Raw genomic sequence first — 26,295 nt, 5'->3', positions numbered from 1 at the left:
ACAGAGCCCTATGTGGGGCTCGAGCCGTAAGACCTAACCTGAGCCGAAACCAAGAGTCAGATGCTTAACCGACTGAGCCACATAGGTGCCCCTGGAGTTTCTATTTCTGCAGTGAGGCTACCTTGACTCAAAAGCCACATCCACTACTGCCTACCCTTTCTTTGCTTCATTCTGAAATCCTTCAACCCAATGCCAAATTTTGTACCTCCATATCTTTTGTGATTTCCTGCTTTTCTATTCTTAACTGCTACTGCACTTGCTCAAGCTGAATAATTTTGGCTGGATAATTGTACTGACCTCCTAAACTGTATTCCTTAGTTCCAGCTCTGCCCCCACCCCTCATGCCTTGTCAAAGCTTTTCTTCACAGCCACCAGATTCATTATCCTAAGGCAACAACTAAGGATGTTGTTTCCCAGATACTTTCAATAACTCTTATTTCCAACACATATGGTTTGTCAGGCTGGCATTCAAAGTTCTACACCTTTGGTTCTAAATAACGTTTTTCATCTTTCACCTTTTGCCATTCTTCCCCCCCCCCCCCCAATATATCTTCCAGTGAAATGGGATTAGTGACTATTTCTGGTGCTTACCCAATCCATTCTTTTGCTTTAGCTTTTCCTTTTGACTAGATTCTAGAAGGCTGTTTCTATGTCCAAATCTTAAGGACTTAGCTCAAATTCCTTCCTTCAAATAAGCTGTAGTATTTCTCCCTGAACTGGTACAATAATCAGTATCTTTTTTAGGGCACTTAACTATGTCAGGGCATGTATCCCAGTTGCTATGTGCATCATCTCAACAGGGAGAACCTTTAGGACAGACTCTGTTTACGTTTTATTTTCATGTCCCCCTCACTGCCCAGCACACATTGCATTGTGTATGCAGGAATGGCAAAGTTAGGAAAAGCATAGGTAATTGGCTAGGGCAATTGAATTGCTAGTTTTTCTTTAGGGATCCTGGGGTAGTGAATTCAAATCCAAGAGACTTGTTTCTTTCAAGTATTTTTGGATTCTTTGCAAAGGACACCCGAATTCTTCAAGGGGGCGGAGGAGGAGGAAAGAAGGAGAAGGAAAAAAGAGGAAGAGGGGGAGGAGGAGGAAAGGAGGAGGAGGGGAAGGAGGAGAAAGTGATTGCCATTACAGGCTCTGTTAACAGAAGTAGAATACCCAGGTCCAGGAATGTAGGTTCACTGCACTTTGCATCGCGAAGGGCAAGGATTATCACATTTTCAGACATTGACATAGGGTAGATATCCAGAGAAAGGAATACGAATTACTACAGGTCTGGAAATAATGGTCTATCCATTCATTGAACACATTTTTAAAAGCATGTGCTATATACCAGGCACTCTTCACAAAACTAAGTCTTTACCCTTTTAGGGCTTATGCTCTAATAAGGTTGGGAGGGGGGTAGGTAGACACTGCCAACAAATATAGTATATAGGGAGAAATGGATACATAATGTACACAGATATATAATGGAGAAAAATAAGGCAGAAGCGGGGTGGGATGTGCTGAAGAATTGTCATTTTAGGGGAGTTTAGGGGAACACTTCTTGATGAAGTGGTATGTCAGCCGGGACTGAAGGAAGTCAAACTGCAGGTGTCTGGGTGAAGTTTCCAGGTAGAGGAAACAGTTAAGTGCACAAGCCCTGGGAGGAAACACTAAGTGTTTGAAGAACATGGATGTGGGTGGCAGGGTGTGGAAGTAGGGAGAACAATGGAAGCCATTCAGGGATTTTGGCCAGAGAGCAAGCAAATCAAGGGAAGCCAATTAGCTGGCTATTACCAGCAATGGGAGTGAGAGATAACTGTGGGCTGTGGCCAGAGCAGGGGCAGAAGAGGAGAAATGGTTGCACCAATGACACGTTTTGAAGGTAAAGCTGTCAGGATTTGCAGAGATTTGGAAGTGGGTTGTTCAAGAGGGATCGAGAATGAGTCTCACTGGAAGGAATAGATGTGCTATTGACTAAGAGAAGATTTAGGAGGACTGGGGGTGGGGATGTGGAAAAAGATAATCTTCAGAGATCTAGATACTAAAACTGGGAGCAAACAGTTGGAGGAGGCAGGGAGGACCACAGAAGACAGGTTTCTAAGGAACTGAGCATTGTCAAAATGAATAGGGCCTTCTTTGTGGCAACCATGACAGGTGATCAACTTAAGCTTCCAGTGTTATCTGCTAGGACACAGAAGGGACTGTGGATTTATAACCTGAGATTTTACCCACTCATAAACATACATGGTTTACTTTTCATTATTATGAAAGAAAACAGAGGTAAATCTAGTATCTGGTATAAATTCTTTTTGCTTTCTATCATTTCTAAAAATTCAGTGTAAAAATTTTCAAGATTTCAGTTTCCATCTAAAAACCTGCCTAATTAGAACAAAAGTGCTGAGAATATAGATCCTGTCTTACTCTAGAGCTGAGGGCTTAATAGGCACTTGGTATGTGAATGAACCAAGGGAAGGTACAAATAAGAGTTTAGCCTAGGCTTTTGATAGGTTTTGCTTAACTGCCCCTTGAAAATGTAGTGTCCATTCATATTCCGTGCACCAAGAATAGGACAGGATTTATTTCCCCACAACTTTGCCAGTACTGACAACGACAGTGCTTTCTGATGGCCACTATGATAGGTGACAAGTGGCATCTCATAGTTTTTATTTGCAAAATGGAGTTTTGCACTTAAGCATCTATATTTTTAATGTTTGAAAAATTTTAACTCCAGTATAGTTAACATACAGTGCAATATTAGTTTCAGGTGTACAACATAGTGATTCAACTCTTCCATACATCACTGGATGCTTATCACAAGTGTCCTCCTTAATCCCCATCATCTATTTCATCCACTCCTCCACGTTGTATTCTTTCTTTTTAATTGCATTTTAAGGTTTTTTTGCCCATTTTCCAGGTGGTTCTTTTATTCTCATCAATTGAAATCAGTTCTTTATGCATACTGAGTATTAAAACCCTACACGTTGCAAATAATTTCCTTTACCTCCCCCCATACAAAAATGTAAAATATATTTCCTTTAATGTTGTTTTGCTAAATTGAATATTTTAAAGCCACATTTAGGGGCGCCTGGGTGGTGCAGTCGGTTAAGCGTCCGACTTCAGCCAGGTCACGATCTCGCGGTCCGTGAGTTCGAGCCCCGCGTCAGGCTCTGGGCTGATGGCTCGGAGCCTGGAGCCTGTTTCCGATTCTGTGTCTCCCTCTCTCTCTGCCCCTCCCCTGTTCATGCTCTGTCTCTCTCTGTCCCAAAAATAAATAAACGTTGAAAAAAAAAAATTAAAGCCACATTTAAAAAGTTCGTTCACTCAGGCCACTTGGGTGGCTCAGTCAGTTAAGTGCCCAATTCTCGATTTTGACTCAGGTCATGATATCAGGTTTTGTGGGATAGAGCCCTGCATCAGGCTCTGCGCTGGGCTGTCCATTGAGCCTGCTTAAGATTCTCTCTCCCCCTGCCACTCCCCCACTTGTGTGCATGCACGGGCTCTCTCTCCCTCTCTCAAAAAAATTCATTCATTCAATATACAGTAAAACCTTGGTTTGCAAGCATAATTTGTTCCAGAAACATGCTTATAATCCTAACCACTTGTCTATCAAAGCGAATTTCAAGAACCATTGGCTCAGTTGTGATCATGTGACATTTGGCGTTGCGTACTACGTATCGCAAGACATCACTCATTTATCAAGTTAAGATTTATTAGAGACGTCTGCCTGTCTTGCGGAACACTCGCAGAACAAGTGACTCGCAATCCAAAGTTGTATTGTATAATCAATTACTGATTATATATGTATAAGGAAACATACTGAATATTATGCATGGAGACCAAATAAAACACCAAAAAGCATCCCTGTTTTCAGAGACATGACAATCATGAAAGGTGTTATAATATAGCTTATAAGTTGAAAGGTGCTTATAATATAGCATACAGTAAGTGCTAAAAGAGTGGGAGTTTGCTGTGAGTGTTCTTATGAGGGAGAGTATCCTGAATGATTTAGACAGGCTTTGAGGAAAAGTTAAAATCTGAATTAGGCAGAGAGGTAGGATTTTCAGAGGGGAAGGTGTCAGTATACTTCTAGAAGTGGACTGCATAAGTAGATGTAGGAAACAAAGCACAAGGCCTGTTCAGGAAACAGTGAGTAGTCCAGTGTGGGTTGGATAATGTAGGGAAAGAGCAAGACACCTGCTGAACTATTTTGAATCCTTTTCTTCCACCATGAGGTCTGTAATTGACTTCCCTACTGCCAGATGCTTACCCATTGTATTATGATCTTTGGAAAATGAAGAAGGTGCAGGAAAGGGGATTTTCATCTCCATAGTCCTTCAACACCGAGACCCCTCAGGCTCTGGGTTGAGCACAAATGAATCCAGCTGACTAGCGCCATACAATCTAAGGAGCAGTTTGCACTTGGTTTTCTAATCTGATTAGAGTAGTAGATGTTTAAGGTCCCTTGAGGGTTAAAACTTCTACAAAATCATTGATTCCACGATGTAGCAAATCTTATTTTGACTACAGATAAAATTCTCAGCATACATTATACCCTAAATGTGGGGGGGCTCATTATGAAATCCTTGGCACTGGGACCTCCAAAGACGGAAGCACAATATTCCATTACTATGTATGTTGTGTGTGCTGTGGGTCATCTTCGCACAGCAAGGTAAGGCATGAAGTTACTGACATTGATTTTCTCATAAAGATGCAAAACTTAAAGTACAACTGGAAGGTTTGGTGCTCCCCGCCCCAGACTCAGTTACAATTAAGGCAGTTTAAACCAGATAATTGTAAAAATACTTGTGAAGTGTGTTTTAGTTTCTAGCCACTCAATAACTTATGAGATCCAGGCTTAAAAGTTAACTGTTGCAAAGTTAGCACAGAATGACTAAATCCTTTGGGCAAGGATTTAAGAGATAATAATGTAAATATGGTTTGAAAAATACGTAAAGCCCCATATACTTTCAAGGTTATTAGGGATGAAAACAAATAAGGTATGTATATTTAGCTAACCTTAGATTTAATTGTTATTTAGATCAAAAAAGAATAATTAAGTTGATGTCACAAAGTCAAACTCAAGCAGTTTTCAATGCTGAGGTAGTAAATATTCTATCCGAAACCTCAATGGCAAATTTAATGTAATTTAAACACATTTTTGCTACATACACGCATATAAATAAATATATCCACACCCTTCAGTAACTGTAAGTGGATAAAGCTAGAGAATAGATCTTTTCCATATCCAACTTATTTGACTCAAAAATAATACCCTTCCCAGCTTTCAACATATATATAAATTTCTTCCCCAGTCTTACAAGATAAATTTGCATAATTCACCCTGTATTATTCCAGAGCGAACTCCTAGCTATATTAATTTAGTACACAGGGACATCGGTATACGGAGACTTAAGAATTCATTCTTGGGCAGAAAAATGAGTACCGAAGAGTGATTGCATCACTGTAAACTGAATTGTTCCTTAGCATACCCTGATGCTAACATATGGCAGATCATTAACCATAAAGTACATTGTGGGATTTAAGGGACAGAAGTGTAGTTCAAAGTCTTTTGACAAAATCATAATTACTTTTGAAAATAAGCACTCAGAATTCTCATCCATGTATTAGCTCCTGTTTGAACATTCCAATCCATTTATTGGAATGCTTTTTTGAAATGCTGCATTACCATTATAGTACAGAATGATAAAATACAGAATCTCACCTGTAAGAATTACCAGTCTTACGGCATCAGGAAAAATGGTACTTTTAGTCATAGAATGAAATACACAAAAAACCTAAGGCTATCCATTATTCTTTGAGCATTTTCAGGGTAGAAAATGGATTATAAAAAACTCAAAGATGTTCCTGGCTTTACTCATTAAATGCTTTTGACATTGTAAAAATAAGACACAAAATGACACCACAGTTACAACCATTAGGACTCACACTCCTTAAATGATAGGACTGAAGTGCTGTATGACTCAGTTGTCCAGAATTTGTAAAATTCCTTCCGTTTCCCACTAAAATAATTGTAAACCAGGCACATTCTCTAAAGCAGCCTTCCAGTGTGTCAACATGCCTGCTCTCTTGGCTAGATGTTTGCTACAAAGTAGCAGGAGACGCTTTTTCCCTCCATTATCATCCGGAAAAAATGTAAAACCAAGCTGCTGAAATCTTTCTGCCAGCTAGGCTGCCACCTACTGGACCATGTGAGATATAAAGCCAGCCAGTCTCTGTTCCTACTTCCTAACACCGTAGGTCTAAATGCACATGAGAAAAGGCATAACCCATACCTCAAACTGAACTTCCCTGAATGCACACAAAAAGAATCCCTTAGTAAACTGCCTTTTACAGTGGAAAAAATCAGCAGAGTGTTCATTCGACAAGTAAACCATTTCAGTCACTGAGAACTGGTAACGAAGAAGCTTTCTACAGTCTTAGTCTACTTTTCAACACACTGGAGGCAGATTTGGAGCAAGAGCTGTAGTAATGGGTATACTCTAAAGTCAATCTTCTATGATGATTTGTGTATTAATACAAATCACATTTTTGTGAGCCCATCTACTCTATGGATATCCTTAGGCATAAACAGAAGTCATGGTAGATACATGCTAACTAGATCACATACACAAGTCTCTTGTCACAAGTATCAAAACTTTTTCCAAGGCTGTTTCCTTTGTGAAGATTCATTTGGGTAGCAAGATCTTTTTCTCTGTACTTCATCCCCAGGCCTGAGATTTGCAGTAATGTAGGACCAGTTTACCATCACTGCCAAAACACTACAAAAAAAAAAGAAAAAAAGGCAGTAAATTAAACTCAATTTTTGATATTCCTGGATAAAACTAAGAAAAAAGTTACATGTATTATAAATCTCCTCATACACGTAAGTTATCTATAAGACTATTTCTTTCCACAGGTCCAGGTTACTCTCAGACACATATCAGTAATCATAAATATTTAATAAAACCTAGTATTTTAGGCATGGCTGGGCTTGCATAGTACCTTGTCCATCTCTGACTATAAGGTATGTACTGTTTTCCAGTAGTGGTGCTAGTATGCACACTTGAGTGATTAGGACCAGTAACCCCCGTAAGAATGCGGGATAAGAAAGTCATTCTTGGGTTGTCTTCCTTTTCAGTGTCTTGGGAGGCAGATCTGGATTTACTGTACTTCACAGTCATCTTCTGTTTGTATTATGTGTTTCCTAATTCCCCCATCACTATAATTTGAGATCCAACTATGTTCAAAGTGTTAGATATGACAAGAAAGTAATCTCTCCTTTCACGCCGACTAAGAATGGCCTATCATCTCTTCAGATGTTGTCAGTTAATGATCACATAATATATACAGACGTGCAGACTCCATCAAGAAAACAAAGCGCTGGGGCGCCTGGTAGGCCCAGTCGGTTAGGTATCCACCTTCAGCTCAGGTCATGATCTCACAGTGCTGAGTTCGCAGGCTCCGTGCTGTCAGTGCAGAGCCTGCTTCAGATCCTCTGTCCCCCTCGCTCTTTGCTCCTGTCCCCGTGCACAAGCGCACAGGCCCACGTATGCTCCCTCTTAAAAATAAACAAACTTAAAAAAAAATTATTAGGGGCGCCTGGGTGGCTCAGTCAGTTAAGCGTCCGACTTCGGCTCAGGTCGTGATCTCGTGGTCCGTGAGTTCGAGCCCCGCGTTGGGCTCTGTGCTGACAGCTCAGAGCCTGGAGCCTGTTTAGGATTCTGTGTCTTCCTCTCTCTGACCCTCCCCCGTTCATGCTCTGTCTCTGTCTCAAAAATAAATAAACATTAAAAAAAAAATTAAGGGGTGCCTGGGTGGCTCAGTCGGTTAAACCTCTGACTTTGGCTCAGGTCATGATATTGCAGTTCATGAGTTCAAGCCCCACGTTGGGCTCTGTGCTGACAGCTCAGAGCCTGGAGTCAGCTTCAGAGTCTGTGTCTCCCTCTCTCTCTGCCCCTCCCTTGCTAGTACTCTGTCTCTGTCTCTCTCTTTCTCTCAAAAATAAAGACATGCAAAAAATTAAAAAATATATATGCCATGCTGTAAAAAAAGGATTAAAAAATTATTAAAGAAAAAAGAAAGAAAGAAAACAAAGCACTGACGTTTTACCTCATAGAGGGTTCCAACCTCCTGGTCTGGGGAGGGAGCAAAGGACTGATTCACATAAATAAACTGCAAGAGAGAAGAAAAAAGGTGACTCATGTTCAGTGATATCCTGATTAATCTATACTTTTTTGTGCTCCAATCAATCAGCTATTTCAAGGTGTCTTCACAAGTAAAAAAGCTTCCCTAAACTCCTTCTAATACTAATAAGTTAGTCAACCCAATGAAAGCTTTATAAAGATCAATCACCTCTTTCCTCTGGGTGAACACACACATAACAAAATTTCTGGTCCTACAACAGTGGCTCCCAACTTTTTATAACTGAGAAACTTTTAAATACTGTCTTTACAAATAGCATTTGAAGGTTTATTCAAGGAATTGCTGGAAATACAAATTTTCCCATTTACTCTAATAATTAAAGACAGGCTTTCTCCTAAGGAAATTCCACACAGATACAGCCCCAAATCAAGAAATCTAGTATTTGAGCTACTCTGTGCATTTTGGGATGGGAGTATAAATGCCACACATGTTTGGATTTAAACACTTTTTTTTTTTTTTTTACCTTTATCACCTTTGAAGACTCTCAAAAGTACTGAACATCAGTGGAGTACCACTACTGTTAAGTCACACTTCCAGCCATATGAGATTTAAAAAAAGTAACGTAACTGAAACCTAGTATCCTTACAGCCTGTTCTTTAAAGGATTCACTGTTCAATGCTTCAGTGGTCTGTTCTTACTAAAACATTTCTAGTACTTAAAACATTTCTGAAGATAACTGAAACAAAAGGCCTTGGTGTCAAAGTGGGTTTTGATAATTTTCTTTTTAGAAAACAAACAACATTATTTGCAGGTAACATATTCAATTTTCCTTTGTAATCAAACTTGAAGACTAAAATTTCCTGGGCTTAGCATAGTCTTAACTGGAAAAAAAAAAGACAACCAAACCTCAGATCCTATGTGGATCACCAGCTATAGCAAGAATAAACGTTCCTTCCATTTCTCCCTTAGGCAATACAGTGTGGCAACTAAGAACAGAGGCTCTACAGAGATGGATCTAGGTTTGAATCTTGGCTCCAAATACAAATAACCTTTCTCACCCTGTTTCTTTATCTGCAAATGTGGAAAATAACAGTACTTGTGCTTCATGGGACTGTTGGAAAAGATAAAATGAGATAAGACACATCACCTATCAGTGCCTAGTACATATACTTATACATACACATACACATACACACATACACATACACATACATATACTGTGCTGACAGCACAGAGCCTGCTTGGGATTCTCTCTCTCTCCTTCTCTCTCTACCCCTAACCCTGGCTTGTGCACTCTCTCTCTCAAAATAAATAAACTTAAAAAAAATTCCACAAAAGTAAAATGTGAAAAATGCAATCTTTTGGGAGCACCTGGGTGGCTCAGTTGGTTAAGCATCTGACTTTGGCTCTGGTCATGATCTCGCAGTTCATGAGTTCGAGCTCTGCATCAGGCTCCGTGCTCACAGCTTGGAGCCTGGAGCCTGGAGCCTGCTTTGGATTCTGTGTCTCCCTCTCTCTCTGCTCCTCCCCTGCTTGCACTCTGTCTCTGTCTCTCTCTCAAAAATAAATAAACATTAAAAAAAAAAAAACAACTTAAAATGCAATCTTTTGTTAAATGCTACATCTTCAGAAGATAAATTTTTTTTTCAAGAAACATTTAAGATTGTATTTATTTTATTTGAGAGAGAGAGAGAGAGAGAGCAAATGAGCACACAGAGGAGGGGGGCAGAGGGACAGAGAGAGAGAATCCCAAGCAGGCTCCATACCCAGCACAGAGTGTGATGCAGGGCCTGGGGTCATGACCTGAGCTGAAATCAAGAATCAGATGCTCAACTGACTAAGCTGGCCAGACGCCCTGGGAAGATTAAAAATTGATTTTGTTTTTAAATCACTAGTCTTTCATTGTTATGAAGTTTTTTTTTTTCTAGTAGCTTCCGCAGGAAGGGTTCATGGGGACAATTCCAAATTCTTGCACATTGCTAATAGTTTGTGCCTATTAAAAGTCAGTTTTGTTGCATATAAAATCCTTATCTCACATTTTCTTTCTTTGTAACTTTGGTGTCAAAGCTTGATGATAAACTAATTTTCTTTCAAAGTCATGTCCTCTTTTTCTTCCCTGTATGTGCAAAGGAGTTCTTTCTTTTAGTTTCAAGTGTAGTACAATCTTACCAGAATGTTTCTTGGGTACTTGTTATTCTTTGTTGATATTCTCAGGCACTTTTTCACTATGTAGTTTCAAATCTTTTTAAGACATTTTCCTCAGGGCTCCTGGGTGGCTCACTCAATTAAGTGTCCGACTTCGGCTCAGGTCATGGTCTCATGGCTCATGGGTTCAGGCCCAGTGTCAGGCTCCGTGCCAACAGCTCAAGCCTGAAGGCTACTTTGGATTCTGCTTCTCCCTCTCTCTCTGTCCCTACCCTGCTCGTGCTCTCTCTCTCAAAAATAAGTAAAAACATTAATAAAAAAATTTATGGTTTCAAATTATTGTTTTGATTTATAGTTTTAAATTATTTGTTTTGTTCCTTTGCTTTGCTTTCTCAGGGACCCCTGTTAACCGTATGTTCACTCTCCTTTGCTCATACTCACCATTTGCCACCTTTTCTTAATTTTTTTTATGTTTGAGAGAGAGAGAGAGAGAGAACGCAAGTAGGGGAGGGCGAGAGAGGGAGACACAAAATCTGAAGCAGGCCCCAGGCTCTGAGCTGTCAGCACAGAGCCTGACGCGGGGCTCGAACTCATGAACCACGAGACCCTCAACCGACTGAACCACCTAGGCGCCCTTGCCACCTTTTCTGAAACCTTTTCTACCTTCCATTTTTTTCTTTGTTTAAAAAATTGGTTTTTGCCTTCTACTTTTCCTAAAGCATTATCTGTTATTTGCTTTTATGTTTCTTCTACTTAAATCTCCATTTCTGAAATAACTTTTATTTATAAATCTTTTCCTTAGCTCTGTCACTTGAGTTTTACTGATGCTGATTATGGTTTTCTTAATGTCTTTTAGCTCGTTTTGAAATAAGTTAGTTATTGACTTCTATCACAGGCACATCTTTCTGGCATGCCTTGGTCTTCAGGAATGTCATTATTTTCTTGTAACATTGTATGGGACTTGAGCTTTGTACTTCTCTATTGCTTACTTTTATATATAATTTGTTTTCTTCAACTTTGAGCTTTTCCACTGTTCCTCTCCACTTTGATCTGGTCTTTCTCTCTTCTCTCAGGTTGTTACCCTGCTCAATTTTGTTTCACTTCTAGAAACTCTTCCTCAGTAGAGGAGCCCCACTGAGTCTGTTTTGACAGCTCTTTGGAGCTAGACTGTTCCAGCCCCTTCAGTCCTCCTTAGCACTGATACATATGTAATCACCTTCTACTGGAGACGACCCTCTCAGGTTCAGCTACCATTCTTAAACTGACCTGCTCCACTTTCCAGGGAATACTTGTTGGCTATTTTCAGGTTCTCCTTTTCCCAGTGCTGTCAGATACCAATCTGTTCCTTCCATGCTTCTCTCGGCATATTTGCTGATACCATGCATTTTAGGGTTCATGAGGATACTCTGTCATCCAGTTTTTTTTTTTTTTTTTAATTTTTTTTTAATTTAAAAAAAAAAATTTTTTTTTTTTTCAACGTTTATTTATTTTTGGGACAGAGAGAGACAGAGCATGAATGCGGAAGGGGCAGAGAGAGAGGGAGACACAGAATCGGAAACAGGCTCCAGGCTCTGAGCCATCAGCCCAGAGCCTGACGCGGGGCTCGAACTCACGGACCGCGAGATCGTGACCTGGCTGAAGTCGGACGCTTAACCGACTGCGCCACCCAGGCGCCCCAAATTTTTAAAAATGTTTTTATTTATTTTTGAGAGAGAGAGCGAGCATGGGGGAAGGGCAGAAAGAGAGGGAGACACAGAATCTGAAGCAGGGTCCAGCTCTGAGCTGTCAGCACGGAGCCTGACATGGGGTTCGAACTCACGAACCGTGAGATCAAGACCTGAGCCGAAGTCAGACGCTCAACCAACTAAGCCACCTAATTTTTTTTTTTTTTTTTTTTTTACTGTTTGTTTATTTTTGAGAGAGAGAGGCAGGCAGAGCATGAGTCAGGGAGGGACAGACCTGAGCTGAAGCTGGAAACTTAACCGACTAAGCCACCCAGGGGCCCGTCATCCAATTTTGTTATAAATACTGATCAATGTTTTTTGGTTTTGGTAGCTAGTCGACTCTGTTTTTGTGGGAATTTGGAAACTTGATGACACCTCTGACACCACTTTGCTTAAAATAACATCCATTTTACTTAAAATAATGTGGGGTACACCCGGATGAAAGCCAGATGTGAGTTCTACTTTAACTGAGGAAAGTGACAAATGATTCTACTTTTTTTTTCCTACTGCTGAAATGGGAAGAACTAATCAGATTCACTACAAAGGTTTAAAGTCGAACCATATGAAACTGCTATTTTTACATGTTACAGTGGTTGACTGATGACAATTTTATGTGGTTCAACCTAATACATACTGATATCTATCAGGTCCTTTCAGATTACTGGATATAGGCAATACAAAGAGTCAAGAGTCTAACATTAACATAGAACACAGAATCATTTCATTTTGTATTCATTAATTTCTAATAGTAATGCCTTATTTGGTACTCCTCTGGGTTTCTATTTCACCATCCCTTCAGGCTGCACCCTTAGTAGAGACAGCCTCTGCTCATTTCTTTTAAGTATTAGGTCCTCATTCCCCTAATTTTTCCATTTAGACTTAGAGTCTAGGCAAGGTCCTCTGCTACCATATGCATGTGGATGACATGCATCTTGTGCCCATCTCTGGCATTTATTTAATTAAATTCTATATGGCATTCTTATAAAACAGATGCTTTACGCACTCTCATTGGTCACAAAGGCAACTTCCTCTGGAAGAATCCTTGGTTTTATGCTATTCCTGTCTCAAATAACTTCTAGTGATTGACCTACCTTGCACTTACTTTTGTGCCTATAAACCTTTCATGAGAGCCACTTCTAGCCAAACTCTTAGTCTGTTTCTTCCTCTTTAATGGCAGAAATATATTCCAACACAATCCACTTTAATAAATTAATTCAATCATCTTATACATTCTCACTCCTAAGTTTACAAGCAACTCTATCCCTCCCCAACACTAATACATACAAACTCTTAATTTGTATTTTAAAAATACTTAGTGATTCTTCAATTACCTATCCACTCATACACTATCTGTATTAATACTAAGATTGTGATATGCAGATAAAGGGATCTTATATACTACTATGTGACAAAAAAATAACAGATGCCTGGAGACATTTAAATTTCTGTAGTCAAATACTAAGTTAAAAACCAGTGGCATTTAAAATATTAATCCTTACAAATGCTACCACAAAGTACTGTATTATGAAATAGGTATCTCTCTTAGTTCTTCGATGATATGTAGCAAAAATATATTGCTTAGCTCAAGAATACTGGGAAGAAAGGAACATTGATAACAAAATAAATTAAAAAAAAACAAACCCAGAATTTTTCTGTACTAATGTTCTATGAGAGATCTTTCTGCATGGGCATTCAGTGACTGAGAAAAACCACCAATATAGTAGGTACAAAAGTGGTTCACAATGTAAAAGCAAATCTAAAATTCATTTCATTTTGGGGTTCCCCAGAGAATTTAATAAAGTACAGAAATTCCACCAACATCTCAGTATACAACAATTATTTGTGGTTGCCTAGGAACTAATGTGAATTTATGTAGGCAAATGATCACTGTTGCTTTCATACCAACTGTTCAGAGGCCACAAGCTTAAGGAATTTTTTGATGAAGTCAATGAGTCCTTGAATGGTTCGGGTTCGCTCTACAGCCCACTTCTTTGTTTTCATTATAGGGGTGTCTCCCACAGCCTTCAAGAGGACATCAACTGTCAAAGAAAAAAAAAATACTGGCAATTATACTGAGCTTCCAAAGAGAATGTGATATAAAAGACTTCAGAAAACTTAAATCTTTAGTCTACACACGTTTGTGTATTTATGATACTGGAGGGATGTCCAAGACGTAGAAATGTTAGGCGATATTCTTTTTCATCATACTTTTGTGGATTCTTTTCCGTGATTCTACAGTCCCACAAAGGTTTCCCCATGAAACTGACCTTTAAAATGTATTTGGACATAACGGGCAATTCCAAAGAGAATAAATGTAAATATTTGGTTAATAAAGATACGAAAAAATCTTTATGATAAGGTCATGGCCTTTTTCATCGACCAAACTAGTAAAATTACAGTAGCTGTGTAGACATTATTACGGTTGGGAAAACAAAATGGTACCTATACCTTTTCTGGAAAGTATTATGGTAATACAAATCAAAGTGCTTAAGATAGGTTTTGACTCAGCAAAACTTCTAGGAATCTAATCTAAGAAAATATAAGATGTGAAAAGAGTCATTTAGAAGGATTTCACCTTTGCTGAAGAACTCATTTTTATAGAAACAAACAAAAAAATCTGGTAAACCTAAATATGTAGCAAGGATATTTAGAAGAGATTGGCTAAATAAAGGATATTACACTCTCTGATAAAATTTAAATAATATAGTAAAGGATACACATTCTCAACTCCTTGGATTCAAAATCCTGGCTCTGCTACTTGCTAGGTATATATATCTGGATAAGCTTTTATTTATTTATTTATTTTGAGAGAGAGAAGGTGAGAGAGAGAGAACACACAGGGAAGGGGCAGAGACTGAGAGGGAGAGAGAGAATCCAAGGCAGGCACCACACTGTCAACACAGAGCCTGACACAGGGCTTGAACCCACAAACTGTGAGATCATTACCTGAGCTGAGATCAAGAGTCAGACGCTCAATCTACTGAGTCACTCAGGCGCCCCATGGATAAGCTTTTTAATCTCTCTGTGACACAGTTTCTCCATTTGTAAAACGATATCATCATCTACCTCATAAGGTTGGCAGGATTAAATGAGTTAATATGTGTAAATTACTCAGAGCAATATCAGCTCATACTTACTGAACCTTAGGATTAAGCAGCCATTAGAGAAACATATTATAAAAGCATATTTAACAGTATGACTTACCAAATGCACTAAATATAAAACAGCATGTATAATAGGATATTGATTTCATTAAAACCATCACACATATTCACGTAAATGTGAAATATGCACCAAAATGCTACTTCTCAGTAGTGACATTATAGACGATCATTTGATTTGATTTGTGCTTTTTGTAACCACCAACTTTTCCACAATAAACTTAATAAAGGAAAGTAATAGTATTAAAATGAAAGTACTAGATAATTTCAGATAGAGAAATCGTTTCAATAATCCAAAATACAACAGTGCTAATAATGCAAAGACTATGAACCTTTTTCCTAAAGTTACTTTGCTTACAACAAAAAAACAAAACACAAACAAAACCCAGACATCTACAATCAAAAGTAACACTGGAAGCAAAGTAGTGTACTGCTGCCCCCTAAAGTTAGCTCTCTTCTATTACATCCTTCTTGTCTCATTCTTTGGTATTAAAAATGGATGGAGATTTCCACCAGGTCACTGAAATCAATTTCTCAAGCTTACCCCTGGAATGAAGGCACCTAGAACACAGAACACATACAACTTATCTTCCTGATAAAGTTTATCTTCCTTTTTCCATATAATAGATTATGGCTTCAGTTACCTAAATAGGGATGAATTGGGAGGTAACAGAAGATTTTGGTGGATTCACCTTCCACACCTCCCCTAATTCCGTGGGGACTATCAATAACTCAGTTGTAATTGGGAATTTCAGTAAAGTGAAGCAGAAAATATTGTGAGTTACATACACTGCTGAAGAAACAAGAGTGGGAGGGCAAGAAGCTAGAGAAGGGAAAGTTACTTATTGTAGTTATACCTTAACTTTTTCTTTTTTAAAATTCTAAATGTGATTTGCCTAGAGTTCTCAACCCTAGCTATATATTAGAATCAACTAGGAGAACATTTACAAGAATACAGGTATCTAATATCAATTAAATGAGAATCTTTTGAAAGCAGGACATTGGTATGTTCAAAAGCTCTCCCAGGACATCCTGATGAGTTCCTAAGGACCAACAACCTTGGTGAGCTTCAAGAATCTTTATTCTTCTGTAGATTAAAACAAAGTGGATCATATGAAATACTGAAGCTTCTTTCACCAGAAGAGATCCTCAAAAAAAGGACAACTTCAGGGTAGAAATTCAACAGCTAGCAGCTAAGTTTTACATCACAGAGGCAAACTCCAATGTTTCCAAGAGCCAGAAAATGAAAATAGGATCTTCCAAAGGTGGTTTAAAGAAAAACAAAACAAAACAAAAACCACCCACCCAACTATGTAGACCAAAGAAAACATGCCATATAACCCCGAGTCCGTATCTGGGTTGTGAGCCATTGTTTTTTTCGCCTGTTTTACTCAGCTATCTTCAAGATCAAGTAGTAAGCTTTTGACTAAGGTTGTTAAAGCCAAAAAACAAAAGAACCTTTGAAAAGTCTGTTCCTGCTTACAGTAAAAATGAAGGAAAAAAATAGCAAGAATCCATAAAAACCACGCAATTCTTCATTAATAAAGATTCTACCAGTAATCTACACAATCTTAGGTTTCTGTTTCTCTGCTAATGTATCATGCAGAAATAACAGAACAAGTTTTCCACAAATGTAAAGGCGATCTGTCTTAAAAGGGAGACAGTGCTGGGAGAGTCAATTCTCCAAAAGCAACAGCAACTGAATGAAGTTCTATTGAGAGGCTGTGAGATCAGGAAGTAGAAAACATACCATACCCATATTTAAAATTCTGGAGTGAGAAAAACGGTCTGAGGGCCAGGGTCAAACGATCCGAATCGTAATTGCTGATTTTAAGTCCTTTTTCATCTGCAAGTCTACATACAGTGCTCGAGGACAAGTGATTTCGTTAGGATTTTCCGTATTTTACAATGACAAACCAATTCTCAAGCAATGAAGGGTTAAGAGTTCAAGCAATGAAATGACTCGCTTATAAAGGTTCCAAAATGGGCTGTGGGGGGGGGGGGGGCGGGGGAGGCGATGCTTATGCCTTTGGTTTTCTTTGAACATTCTTTATCCTTGATCAAATTTTAGTTTTTTGGTACAAGGAGTGAATTCGCGCGCCGTTGGTACAAAAAATAGCGAACCGGCCGGAAGGCGTGGATTCGAATCCAGGCTTGCTACCGACCATCCCTATCACCGTCCATCCCTATCACCATAAGTCGTTAATCAAATGATTAGGTCCCATACATACTAAGAGCCTGGAGCCACCGAGATCCCACTCGGCTACCATCTTGAACGACCTCGCAGTCTGGACAACTGAAAGGAAGAGTCGAAGGCAGTGTAGTAAGTACCGTGGCAGCCAAGAACCGGTACCACACTGCTAAGGTGCGTCCAGAGATGGCTTTCTAGAGAAGGACTCGACTCAAAGGTCTCGAAAGCCGAAAACGACACTTCCTCTCTCCTGACAGGTCAAAAGCCACGCCTGGGACCAGCCCTCCTCTAAATTTTGCTTCTTTATTGGCCGCCAGGGACCTAGTCGGACGCACTCTAAGCCTCCCGCCACTGCCTAGAAAGAAACTGCTCTCAAAATTACTTTTTTTCTTGGTGTCGCCAGCAGGTTCCTCTGTTCCCGGGGAGACTGCAGGGGAAGAAGGAGGCTCCGGAGTGGCTGTTTCTGGGGAGACCTCCGTAGGTCCTTCTCCATCAGTAGTACTTGAAGGAGGGAGCTGCAGCGCAGACTCCGGCTCCTCAGCCATCTTGCTCAGTGGAAGGCGAGGGCGGAAGTGGTGGCTCAGCGCGTGCAGTGGGCGGGCTTTACGCCGAGGGCGTCGCTACGGAGGCGCCAGAGTAGGCGGGGACGACCCAACCCAACGGGGCTAGTTGGAGTTGCCGGTTGGTCCTCTATGTGGAACCTGTCGCAGAGCCCTGACTCTTAATACCGCAACTACGGTTTTCTCACAGCAACAGCCCCCGGAAGGAGTCACTGAACCACGTACCCGCGCCCCGCCAAGCGCGCAAGCGCCTGTCCGACAAGCGGGCTCGGGGCTGGAGATGTTTCCGCTTCCCTTCACGCCGGCCCCGCCCCGGCCCCGCCCAGACCCTGCCCCGCGGCTCTGGAGCGCGCGCGCGCGCGTGCGGGAGGGGGCGGGTGGGGAAGATCGCCGGCGAGATCCCGAGGCGAGGCTCGCGCGCCCGCCCCCGCCCTGGCCCCCAGCGCCCACCCGGTCGGCCCGGCTCAGCCATGATCAAGGCGATCCTCATCTTCAACAACCACGGGAAGCCGCGGCTCTCCAAGTTCTACCAGCCCTACGTGAGTATCCCGCCGCCGCCGATCCGCGAGAGGGGGAGTCGTTGGCGGTTGGCAGCGCCCTCAGGGCGACCCCCTCAGGCGCGCCTCGGCCCGTCGCGCGCCCCGGCCGCCTCGCGCTTCCCGGGCTGTCAGCTTCCCGCCGGGCGTGAGCTAGGTGCTCACCTCCCTCCGCGCTCCCGTGCTCCGACGGGGCTCTGCCCAGGCGGCTCCTCCGCCCGTCTGTGGGCTGGGTGTCTCCCCGGCGGCGCGGGCGAGGCCCGGGGGACTGCCCGGCGCGGGGCCCTCGGCGGTGGGGCGGCCGCAGCCCACCTGTGCCTTCGAGCCCACCCGGCTGAGCCCCGGCCTTCCTGCCGCCCGCGGCTTCTGTGCGCGCCGAGCCCCACCTCCCCGACTCGCAGCCTTTCCTGGTCGACTTCTTTCTCTCCTCCTGTGCACAGAGAGGCTTCTGTTTTCCCCCCGTAATCCTCTGGTCGCGCAGGAACTTGGGCTTCCTGCGATCAGCCGGGCGCTCGCTCTGTGCGGTCTCTCCCTTGTGTTGCCATACAGCCAACGGCCGCCCGGTGTGACTTTCAGGTGTCTCCTTATTAAAGAAGAGAAGAGAAGTGAGGACCTAACCTTTCGCTCGGGCTTCTCCCCTAGTGGCTGTAAATTAGGTCCTGCAATAACCGGCGACGTTTGGCCGCTGAGAACGGTTGACTCTCTCTACCTGAAAGTTACGATGTCAGCCTGCTAGTCTGGCAGTTCCCGGCCGAAGGGAATTTGCCCTGGTTTGTAGCTTTTCTCCCATTTAGGAGGAATAGTCATATTCCTGAAAACTCTTTGACAAGTGTAAATGTTGTTGAAGAAAACGCAGGAGGTTTTAAGGGAGTAAGGATAAGTAATTTATCAATGATTGAGGAAGGGTTACAGACATATGTGCCCATCTGGGGGCAAAATTCACCCCCAGGTAAAACATAACATTGAGCTGTCAGGGTAAGGATTAATGTAGGGGTACAACTATCGGGGCGCTTTGCTTATAGTCAGAAATGGACTTTCAACTAAAGATTGAACTTGTGCCAAGGCTAACACTTCTCTGCAGATAAAGCCCAGATGGAAAGGATTGCTGCTGTTAAAAATTAAATGTGAAAATGTCACTTTGCTGAAAATGATAATGCAGTCTGTGGAGGTGTTAGTCGAAGTGAGAAATCTTGAGCTTATTCCTCATTTTCTTAAGTGGTTTTGCTTTTGCTAGCGAGAAAGAATATTTTCTCCTTTTCCTGTTTGGTTTTAGTGTAGTATAATTCAAATACTCGTGCTCTAGTCGCGAACTCAACATTGTTTGTTAACCCAGAATAAAATGGTAGTCGATCCTTCTGACTGGGGGAAAAAAAATGCCCTTAACTTTACATTGTTACCCATCTTTTTCTTAACCATATTGCGTTGGCTGTCCATTTGCAGCATAGAAAAGCTACGTTGCAATAGAGAAACAGAAATCAAAGATGTGTTTTTTCATACTTACACTTAATAATCATTATTTAAAACAGTTAGGTTTCTTGCAAATCCGTAATGTCAGTGTAACCACTCATGTGGTGCAGTATTTAAGCATCTGCAGAAAAATGTATTTAATTTGGAAATCCAGGAATACAGGTTTCTCTGATCCAAAAATGGATCAGAAATACTTTTTGCTTTTGCTTAGGGGTAACAGTGAAGGTTAATGTGGGAAGAGACACTTCTGGCAGCAGTGGCAACTCTGGTGCCATTTTTGGCCATTGCATTAGTGACAGTGTTCCTGGGGGAAGGGAGCTAAGAGGTGTGCACAGAAGAGCCTAGCGCTCTCTGGACATGTAGAAGTGGGGATGCCAGGAGCTGCTTCTGTGCATCAGTCTTTTAGAAGTTGGGTTCTGCCAACTATGTTTTTGTCTTTCAAGAATAATGTAACATGGGGGCACCTGGGCAGCTCAGTCAGTTAAGCGTGTGGCTTCAGCCCAGGTCATGATCTCGCGGTCAGCAGATTCGAGCCCGTGTCAGGCTCTGTGCTGGCAGCTCAGAGCCTGGATGGAGCCTGCTTTGGATTCTGTGTCTCCGTCTCTATCCCTCCCCCACTTGTGTGCTCTCTCTCTCTCTCTCTCTCTCTCTCTCAAAAATAAACATTAAAAAAGAAAAGAATGATGTAACATAATTATTTGCTTCTACTAGATCATAACCTGTTTGAGGGCAGAAATCTTTTTTATGCGTTTATTCCATTAGCCAGTTTGTCAGCATATATTCATTTCATGCCTACCGTGTCCAGGTGGTGTTTTAAAATCTGGAAATGAACAACTTCTCTTTTGGCAGGGGGCGGACAAAGCCAATACATAGAGTACATACTGTGTCAGATGGTAGTAAGTGCTGTGGAAAAAATAAAGCAGGGAAGGGTGATAGGGGTGATAGGGAACACAAGGATGACTGTTTAAAATAGGGTAGTTGTGGAACTTCTCACTGAGAGGGTGATGTTTGAGCAAAGCCTTGAAGGAGTTAAGAAGGCCAGCCTTGTGGGTATCTGAGGGAAGATCATTCCTGGCAGAGGAAGCAGCAGATGCAAAGGCCCTGAGGATGGAATGCCTATTTAAAGATCCAGAACACCAAGAAAACTGGTGTGGCCCAAGCAGACTGTGCAAGGAAAGAGTCCTTGGAAACAAGGTGTATTTTTGTAGGGCTTCCGAGTTTCTTCTTTTCTCACTGCCTGGAATGTCCTTCTCTTCTATTGCCAGATGTCCAGACTTGACCTCTTGTTCCCCATTTAACTCAAACATCACTTAAACATTTCCTGAACCTTTTTTATCTTGCTGGATGACTCCGCGTGGTTCTTAGGATTTTATTTTTATCTTAATGGTATAATATTTAGTTTCACAGCCTGTAATTCCTTGGAGGCATCCTATAGGTTCCTTGAGTGAAGGGATCAGGTTTGAGATATATTTGTGTCACCCCCAGCAATCACCATTGAATTTTGAATATAGAAAGTTCTCAAAAATCTTTGTTTAACGGATTCATTAGATTCTCCTAGCTTAATATGGAGTCTGGATTAGAAGTGACTTCCTAGGGCTCCTTCCAACTTTTAACGTTTTGTCCTTCATTAACTAGAGGTTTTAAGAATCCATGCCTTCAGGGCCACCTGGGTGACTCGTTTAAGCCTCTGACTTTGGCTCTGGTCATGATCTCACAGTTCGGGAGTTTGAGCCCTACGTTAGACTCTGTGTTGACAGCTCAGAGTCCGGAGCCTGCTTTGGATTCTGTGTCTCCCTCTCTCCCTTTCCCTTCCCCACTCTCGCTCTGTATCTGTCTCTCAAAAATAAATAAGCCTTAAAAAAAAAAAAAAGAAAAGAATTCATGCCTTCAGGATAAAAGCAATGGTGGAATAGCTGTTACTTAAACTATTTCTGTTTTAAGTTGAAGAAGTTTCTGAGAAGTGTATATTCAATAAGATTGACAGTTTTGAGTTTAATTTATTAAGCAGTACCTACGAGTGTGGTCCTGATAAGATGCAGAGATTTGAGGGGCGCCTGGGTGGCGCAGTCGGTTAAGCGTCCGACTTCAGCCAGGTCGCGATCTTGCGGTCCGTGAGTTCGAGCCCCGCGTCGGGCTCTGGGCTGATGGCTCAGAGCCTGGAGCCTGTTTCCGATTCCGTGTCTCCCTCTCTCTCTGCCCCTCCCCCGTTCATGCTCTGTCTCTCTCTGTCCCAAAAATAAATAAAAAAAGTTGAAAGATGCAGAGATTTGAGTCCAACAGTAAAGGGGTTTAGCAGTGAGCAGTTTGAAAACTGTTGAACCATTTGCCAACCCGTTTCCCTTACTGCACTGAATTTCCATTTCCTGTTTATCATTTCTCATGATACAACAATTTATTTGTTCATCTTTACCCTTTAGTAGTGCAGACTTCCGTTTCCTGCTGTAGTAGATTTTTAGATTTGATTGTTCCTTCACAGTGCTGTGAGGTTTGATGTATATGAAGTCACACACCTGTTTTGCTAAACTGAAGTTTTTGATTCATTCTGCTGGAGTCACATATTAAGAATTCAAGGGTGGACTCAGAATATCATCATTTCTTGTTTTTGCCCTCTGTATCCTTGAGCTATGACTGCAGAAGTTCAAACGTTTTCCTTGGTTTAATTGTTTCTTTAATTGATGTTTAGCCCCAGCAACTTGGCAACAATAAACTTTAGTCTTTTAATATTTGCCTGGCGGTATTTGTGTATTACTATAAATGACTAATGGGATGTATAGTTCATAAGCCAGATATCTTTTTACATAGCCATCAAACAAATAAAACCCTTGGGTTTTCATTCCTGTGTTATTAATAAACCCTGACATATCGCTTTAAGTAAAGTAAAAGTGGGTTTTTTTTGTATGAATTATAGTGGTTGTTTCCGCAGATACAAAAGATTGTGCATGTAGAGCATGCACTGTTCATACTGAGTTACAAACTGTTGTGTAGGTGAGTTGCCTTAATTGTCATATGAACTAAATCTGATTATTATTGTTTGTCAACTAAATGCAGGCCCTAGAAGGAACCTAAGATTGTTCTTTCCTTTGTTGAATTGGTTTACATGAAAAGTAAAAATTATAAGTATGTGTAAATTTTTGTTTAAATTTTTTAGAAAATATTTATTTATTTTTGAGAGCACACAAGGGTGTGTGCCAGCACACGTGCACGAGTGCGGTACAGGCAGAGAGAGAGAGAGAGAGAGAGAGAGAGAGAGAGAGAGAATCCCAAGCAGGCTCTGCACTGTTGTGCAGATTCCGATGCAGGCCTGCATCTCGCGGTTTGTGAGATCGTGACCTGAGCTGAAATCAAGAGTCAGACGCTTAACCGGACTGAGTCACACAGGCGCTCCCTCCTTTTTAAATTTTTAGAAAGATGCATCAATGTTTACCGATACCTTTTCCTAGTGACTCTTAAGACAGTGTGGCAGATGGGATAGTTAAACTTCTTTTTATGATCAAAATGTAATTTTCAACGGTTGTAAGGATTAAGGTGTTAATACATAATAATGTATACCATTGGAGCTCTTTTTGTTCAGAAAAGAATTCCAAATGACTTGATTTCTTTCCATATTAATTGGGATGCTTTGGCTATATAATTAGGGTTTTATGTAGCCTGACTTAAATTTGCTTGTAAAGAATCACGTTAGGTTACATAATAGGAAGCGCAAAATAGTAGACAGGTTCCAGAGTTATTTGTTTCAGCAAATTGATGACTTCATCGTAGATCCAGTTTCTCTCTCTTTGTCTGCCTTGCCTCTTCACAAAATTGATACCCAAAGGTTGGTTTCCTCATTGAAATCAGTGGTAATCAGTGTAGTCCACAAGGACAGTGTGATCTATTCCTGCAGTCTTAGAGTATGTCTTCCCCTTCAGTCTGGTTAGTTCCACCCAAGATAAATAACAGCTCATACTATCAAGATCCACCCTTGGAGCTGAGGATAAGGGTAGAAACATGAATGAAATGAGTATTCTGTTGGAAACGTGTAAGAGAAGAGTGGATGTTGGGTAGGCAAACAAGTGTCACTATTCCCACTTGATTAGTGGACGTTATTTCTTTTGAATAAATACTATTATTTCTTTCCCTGTAATTTTACATTGCTTCTGAGGTTGTTAATATCGGGAAACACATATTGATAATATGTGATTCTGAACACTGTACCATAAAAGATCTGAGTTCAAGGTATTCCTTATATCAAAGTATCATTGAAAAATTCAAATTCTAATATCATCGTTTTTGTAGGTAGTATCCTTGAAATCTTCCTTTAAAAAATTAATATTAAATCTGTTGAAAATTCAGAAGAAGGAAATAAAATGCTCAAAATTACAGTGATTTTTCAGGGGAGCCTGGGTGGCTCAGTCAGTTAAGTGTCCGAATTCAGCTCAGGTCATGATCTCACAGTTCATAGGTTCAAGCCCTATATCGGGCTCTGTGGTGACAGCTCAGAGCCTGGAGCCTGCTTCAAATACTGTGTATCCGTCTCTCTCTGCCCCTCCCCAACTAGCGCTCTGTCTCTGTCTCTCAAAAAATAAAATAAAAACTTAAAAAAAAATTTTAAAAAATACAGTGGTTTTCAGTTTTCATGAGAAGGTTGTAAACAATATTATAGGGCATTCCTCTGCCTGTCAGAAAAGTGGAACGCTCTGTATAGGGTGGTTGTGTTATGTTTCTTTAGTAAAGTTGTTGATTATTAAATTACTTATTTTGATTTTTAAATACATTTCCTTTTTGTGATTCCATGGAAAATATTTAAGTGTTAAGATCAACTGAGGTCATCCTTGATTTCACCATTCATAGTTAACTGTTAACGTTTATTGTATTTCCTCCCATAACGTAATAGCGAAAAATATGTACCTTTTAGACATTAATAACATAAAATGAATGCATTGAAGCTATTGGTGGATTTGTCGAATGTTTGTGGCCTTAAGATAACCAAATATATTAATGTCTGGCTGTCGTTAAAATGTTTAAAAATAACGTTAATGTAAATCGCACTTTAATAATTTGCGTGCATTTTTTTCCTCCGTGTATATCTTTTTTCACAAATTGAACTTATCCCTTCCATTTCTTATCCCAAAGGGAAATCTTTGCTAATTTTTTTGGAAAGTCCAAGAATTCTTTTGTGTCGTTAGCACTTGGAATTGTCTTTGTACTTGTGGGTTATGGATTTCTTCACTGCTGCTGCTGAGCAAGGTGATTCTGAGTTGTCGTCTACCCAGATGAGCCAGTCTTCTTCCAGCCTCTGGTCACGTAAAACTCTTACATTGGGATAAATTATACATGGGCTTTCCTTGCCCATTCTGCCTTATCAGCCTTCCCTTACCACATCCTTTGAACTGAAGTACAGATATGCATGCACGTTTTTTCACAGAAAGATCAGGCAAGGTAGAAGGATATTGCAGTGTAGGAGGAATAAAGGCCTGCATTCTAGCTAATGGGTGTGAGATTCTTAAGACCCTGAGGGGAGGCACTTCGTGACAGTGCTTTGAGAGGAGGAATGGTCTTTTTGGAGACTACCTGACCTGTCCATTGCACTCTGCTTTCTCTCTTTCCCAGCCCGTGTTCCTTCCACAAATATCTGCTTTTTGTTTGTATAGCCCTGTCCTAAACAGCAGGTAACGTTGTCGTGACTAAGACAGTTACCATCCTTGTGCTATGAGTTTTACGTTCTAGTGATAGGGAATAGATAATAAACAAATCATGTGGGATTGTGATCAGTCTGTGAAGAAAAATCAAACAATGAAAAGGGAGAAAGAGTGTTGGGGGAGAGATTATTAGATAAGATCATCAAGGAAAGCCTCTTTCAGGACGTGACATTTGAGAAGAGAACCGAATGAGGTAAGGGAGTATATGAGAACAGCTGAGGAAAGACTGTTTCAGGCAGAAAATGGTGCAGGATCTCTCACATGGGACCAAAGTTGGTGCCGAGGAATAAATAGCAAGAAGGAGAGCTGAGTGATTCCAGGGAAGAGTGGCAGGAGATGAGGCTGGAGACAAAGGCAGGGGCAGATCACGCCTGTATACCAAATCCTACAGCCCCTTTCCCCCCAAACTCTTTCAGTCTCATGACGTCACCCCCAACACGCTGTCCACAAGAAGAGATATTTCTCCTTGAATCCTACTTGTAGTTTGCACGATTGAGCAGTGCCTCTGGCCTCTACAGGATAGGCAGTGATGCTTTCTTCTGCTCAATTATTCTTTTCTCTACCCAGTCTACGATAGGCTCCAGAGAGGTGGGAGTGCCAACCCAATGAGTGCCCCAATTCTGTGCAGCCTCTATACTGCTGAGATGTGTGATCAAGCTGGCTCCATTTCCTAAGTCACCTGTGAACTCAAAAAAGCATT

General features: G+C 41.1%; 2 protein-coding genes across 8 annotated transcripts in view; one reads left to right on the top strand and one right to left on the bottom strand.

Moving 5' to 3' along the window:
• Window positions 1-4,997: 4,997 nt before the first annotated feature.
• On the bottom strand, window positions 4,998-18,156 carry ATG12 (autophagy related 12). Of its 2 annotated transcripts, XM_025925036.2 has the most exons (4): window positions 17,737-18,113; window positions 13,905-14,041; window positions 8,101-8,163; window positions 4,998-6,770 (listed from the first exon to the last, which is right to left on the bottom strand). In XM_025925036.2, exons 1-4 carry the CDS (start codon window positions 17,897-17,899, stop codon window positions 6,711-6,713), a joined length of 423 nt encoding a protein of 140 aa, XP_025780821.2. In that variant the 5' UTR covers window positions 17,900-18,113; the 3' UTR covers window positions 4,998-6,710. The 2 variants fall into 2 exon arrangements, with proteins under 2 accessions (XP_025780821.2, XP_086562030.1); XM_086705904.1 differs by lacking the exons at window positions 4,998-6,770; window positions 13,905-14,041 and having other exon boundaries at window positions 8,102-8,163; window positions 17,737-18,156.
• Window positions 18,157-18,255: 99 nt separating this feature from the next.
• AP3S1 (adaptor related protein complex 3 subunit sigma 1) overlaps window positions 18,256-26,295 on the top strand; it is a 75,199-nt gene continuing 67,159 nt past the window's right edge. For 2 of the 6 annotated variants that reach the window (XR_015250728.1, XM_025923412.2), the window contains exon 1: window positions 18,269-18,453. Coding sequence is in view for 5 of the 6 variants with exons in the window: in XM_025923412.2 (XP_025779197.1) it covers window positions 18,385-18,453 (69 nt within the window). In the remaining variant the exon portion in view is untranslated. Of the gene's footprint in view, window positions 18,454-26,295 lie in introns of all 6 variants that reach the window. The other 4 variants (XM_025923417.2, XM_025923411.2, XM_025923409.2 and 1 more) reach the window with 4 other exon arrangements.

The sequence above is a fragment of the Puma concolor genome, chromosome A1 (genome assembly GCF_028749965.1).
Source record: "Puma concolor isolate L17-30 chromosome A1, mPumCon1.1.hap2, whole genome shotgun sequence".
Taxonomy (NCBI): Eukaryota; Metazoa; Chordata; class Mammalia; order Carnivora; family Felidae; genus Puma; species Puma concolor.
Note: the sequence above shows the minus strand (reverse complement) of the source record. Positions and strands in the feature narration are given on the sequence as shown.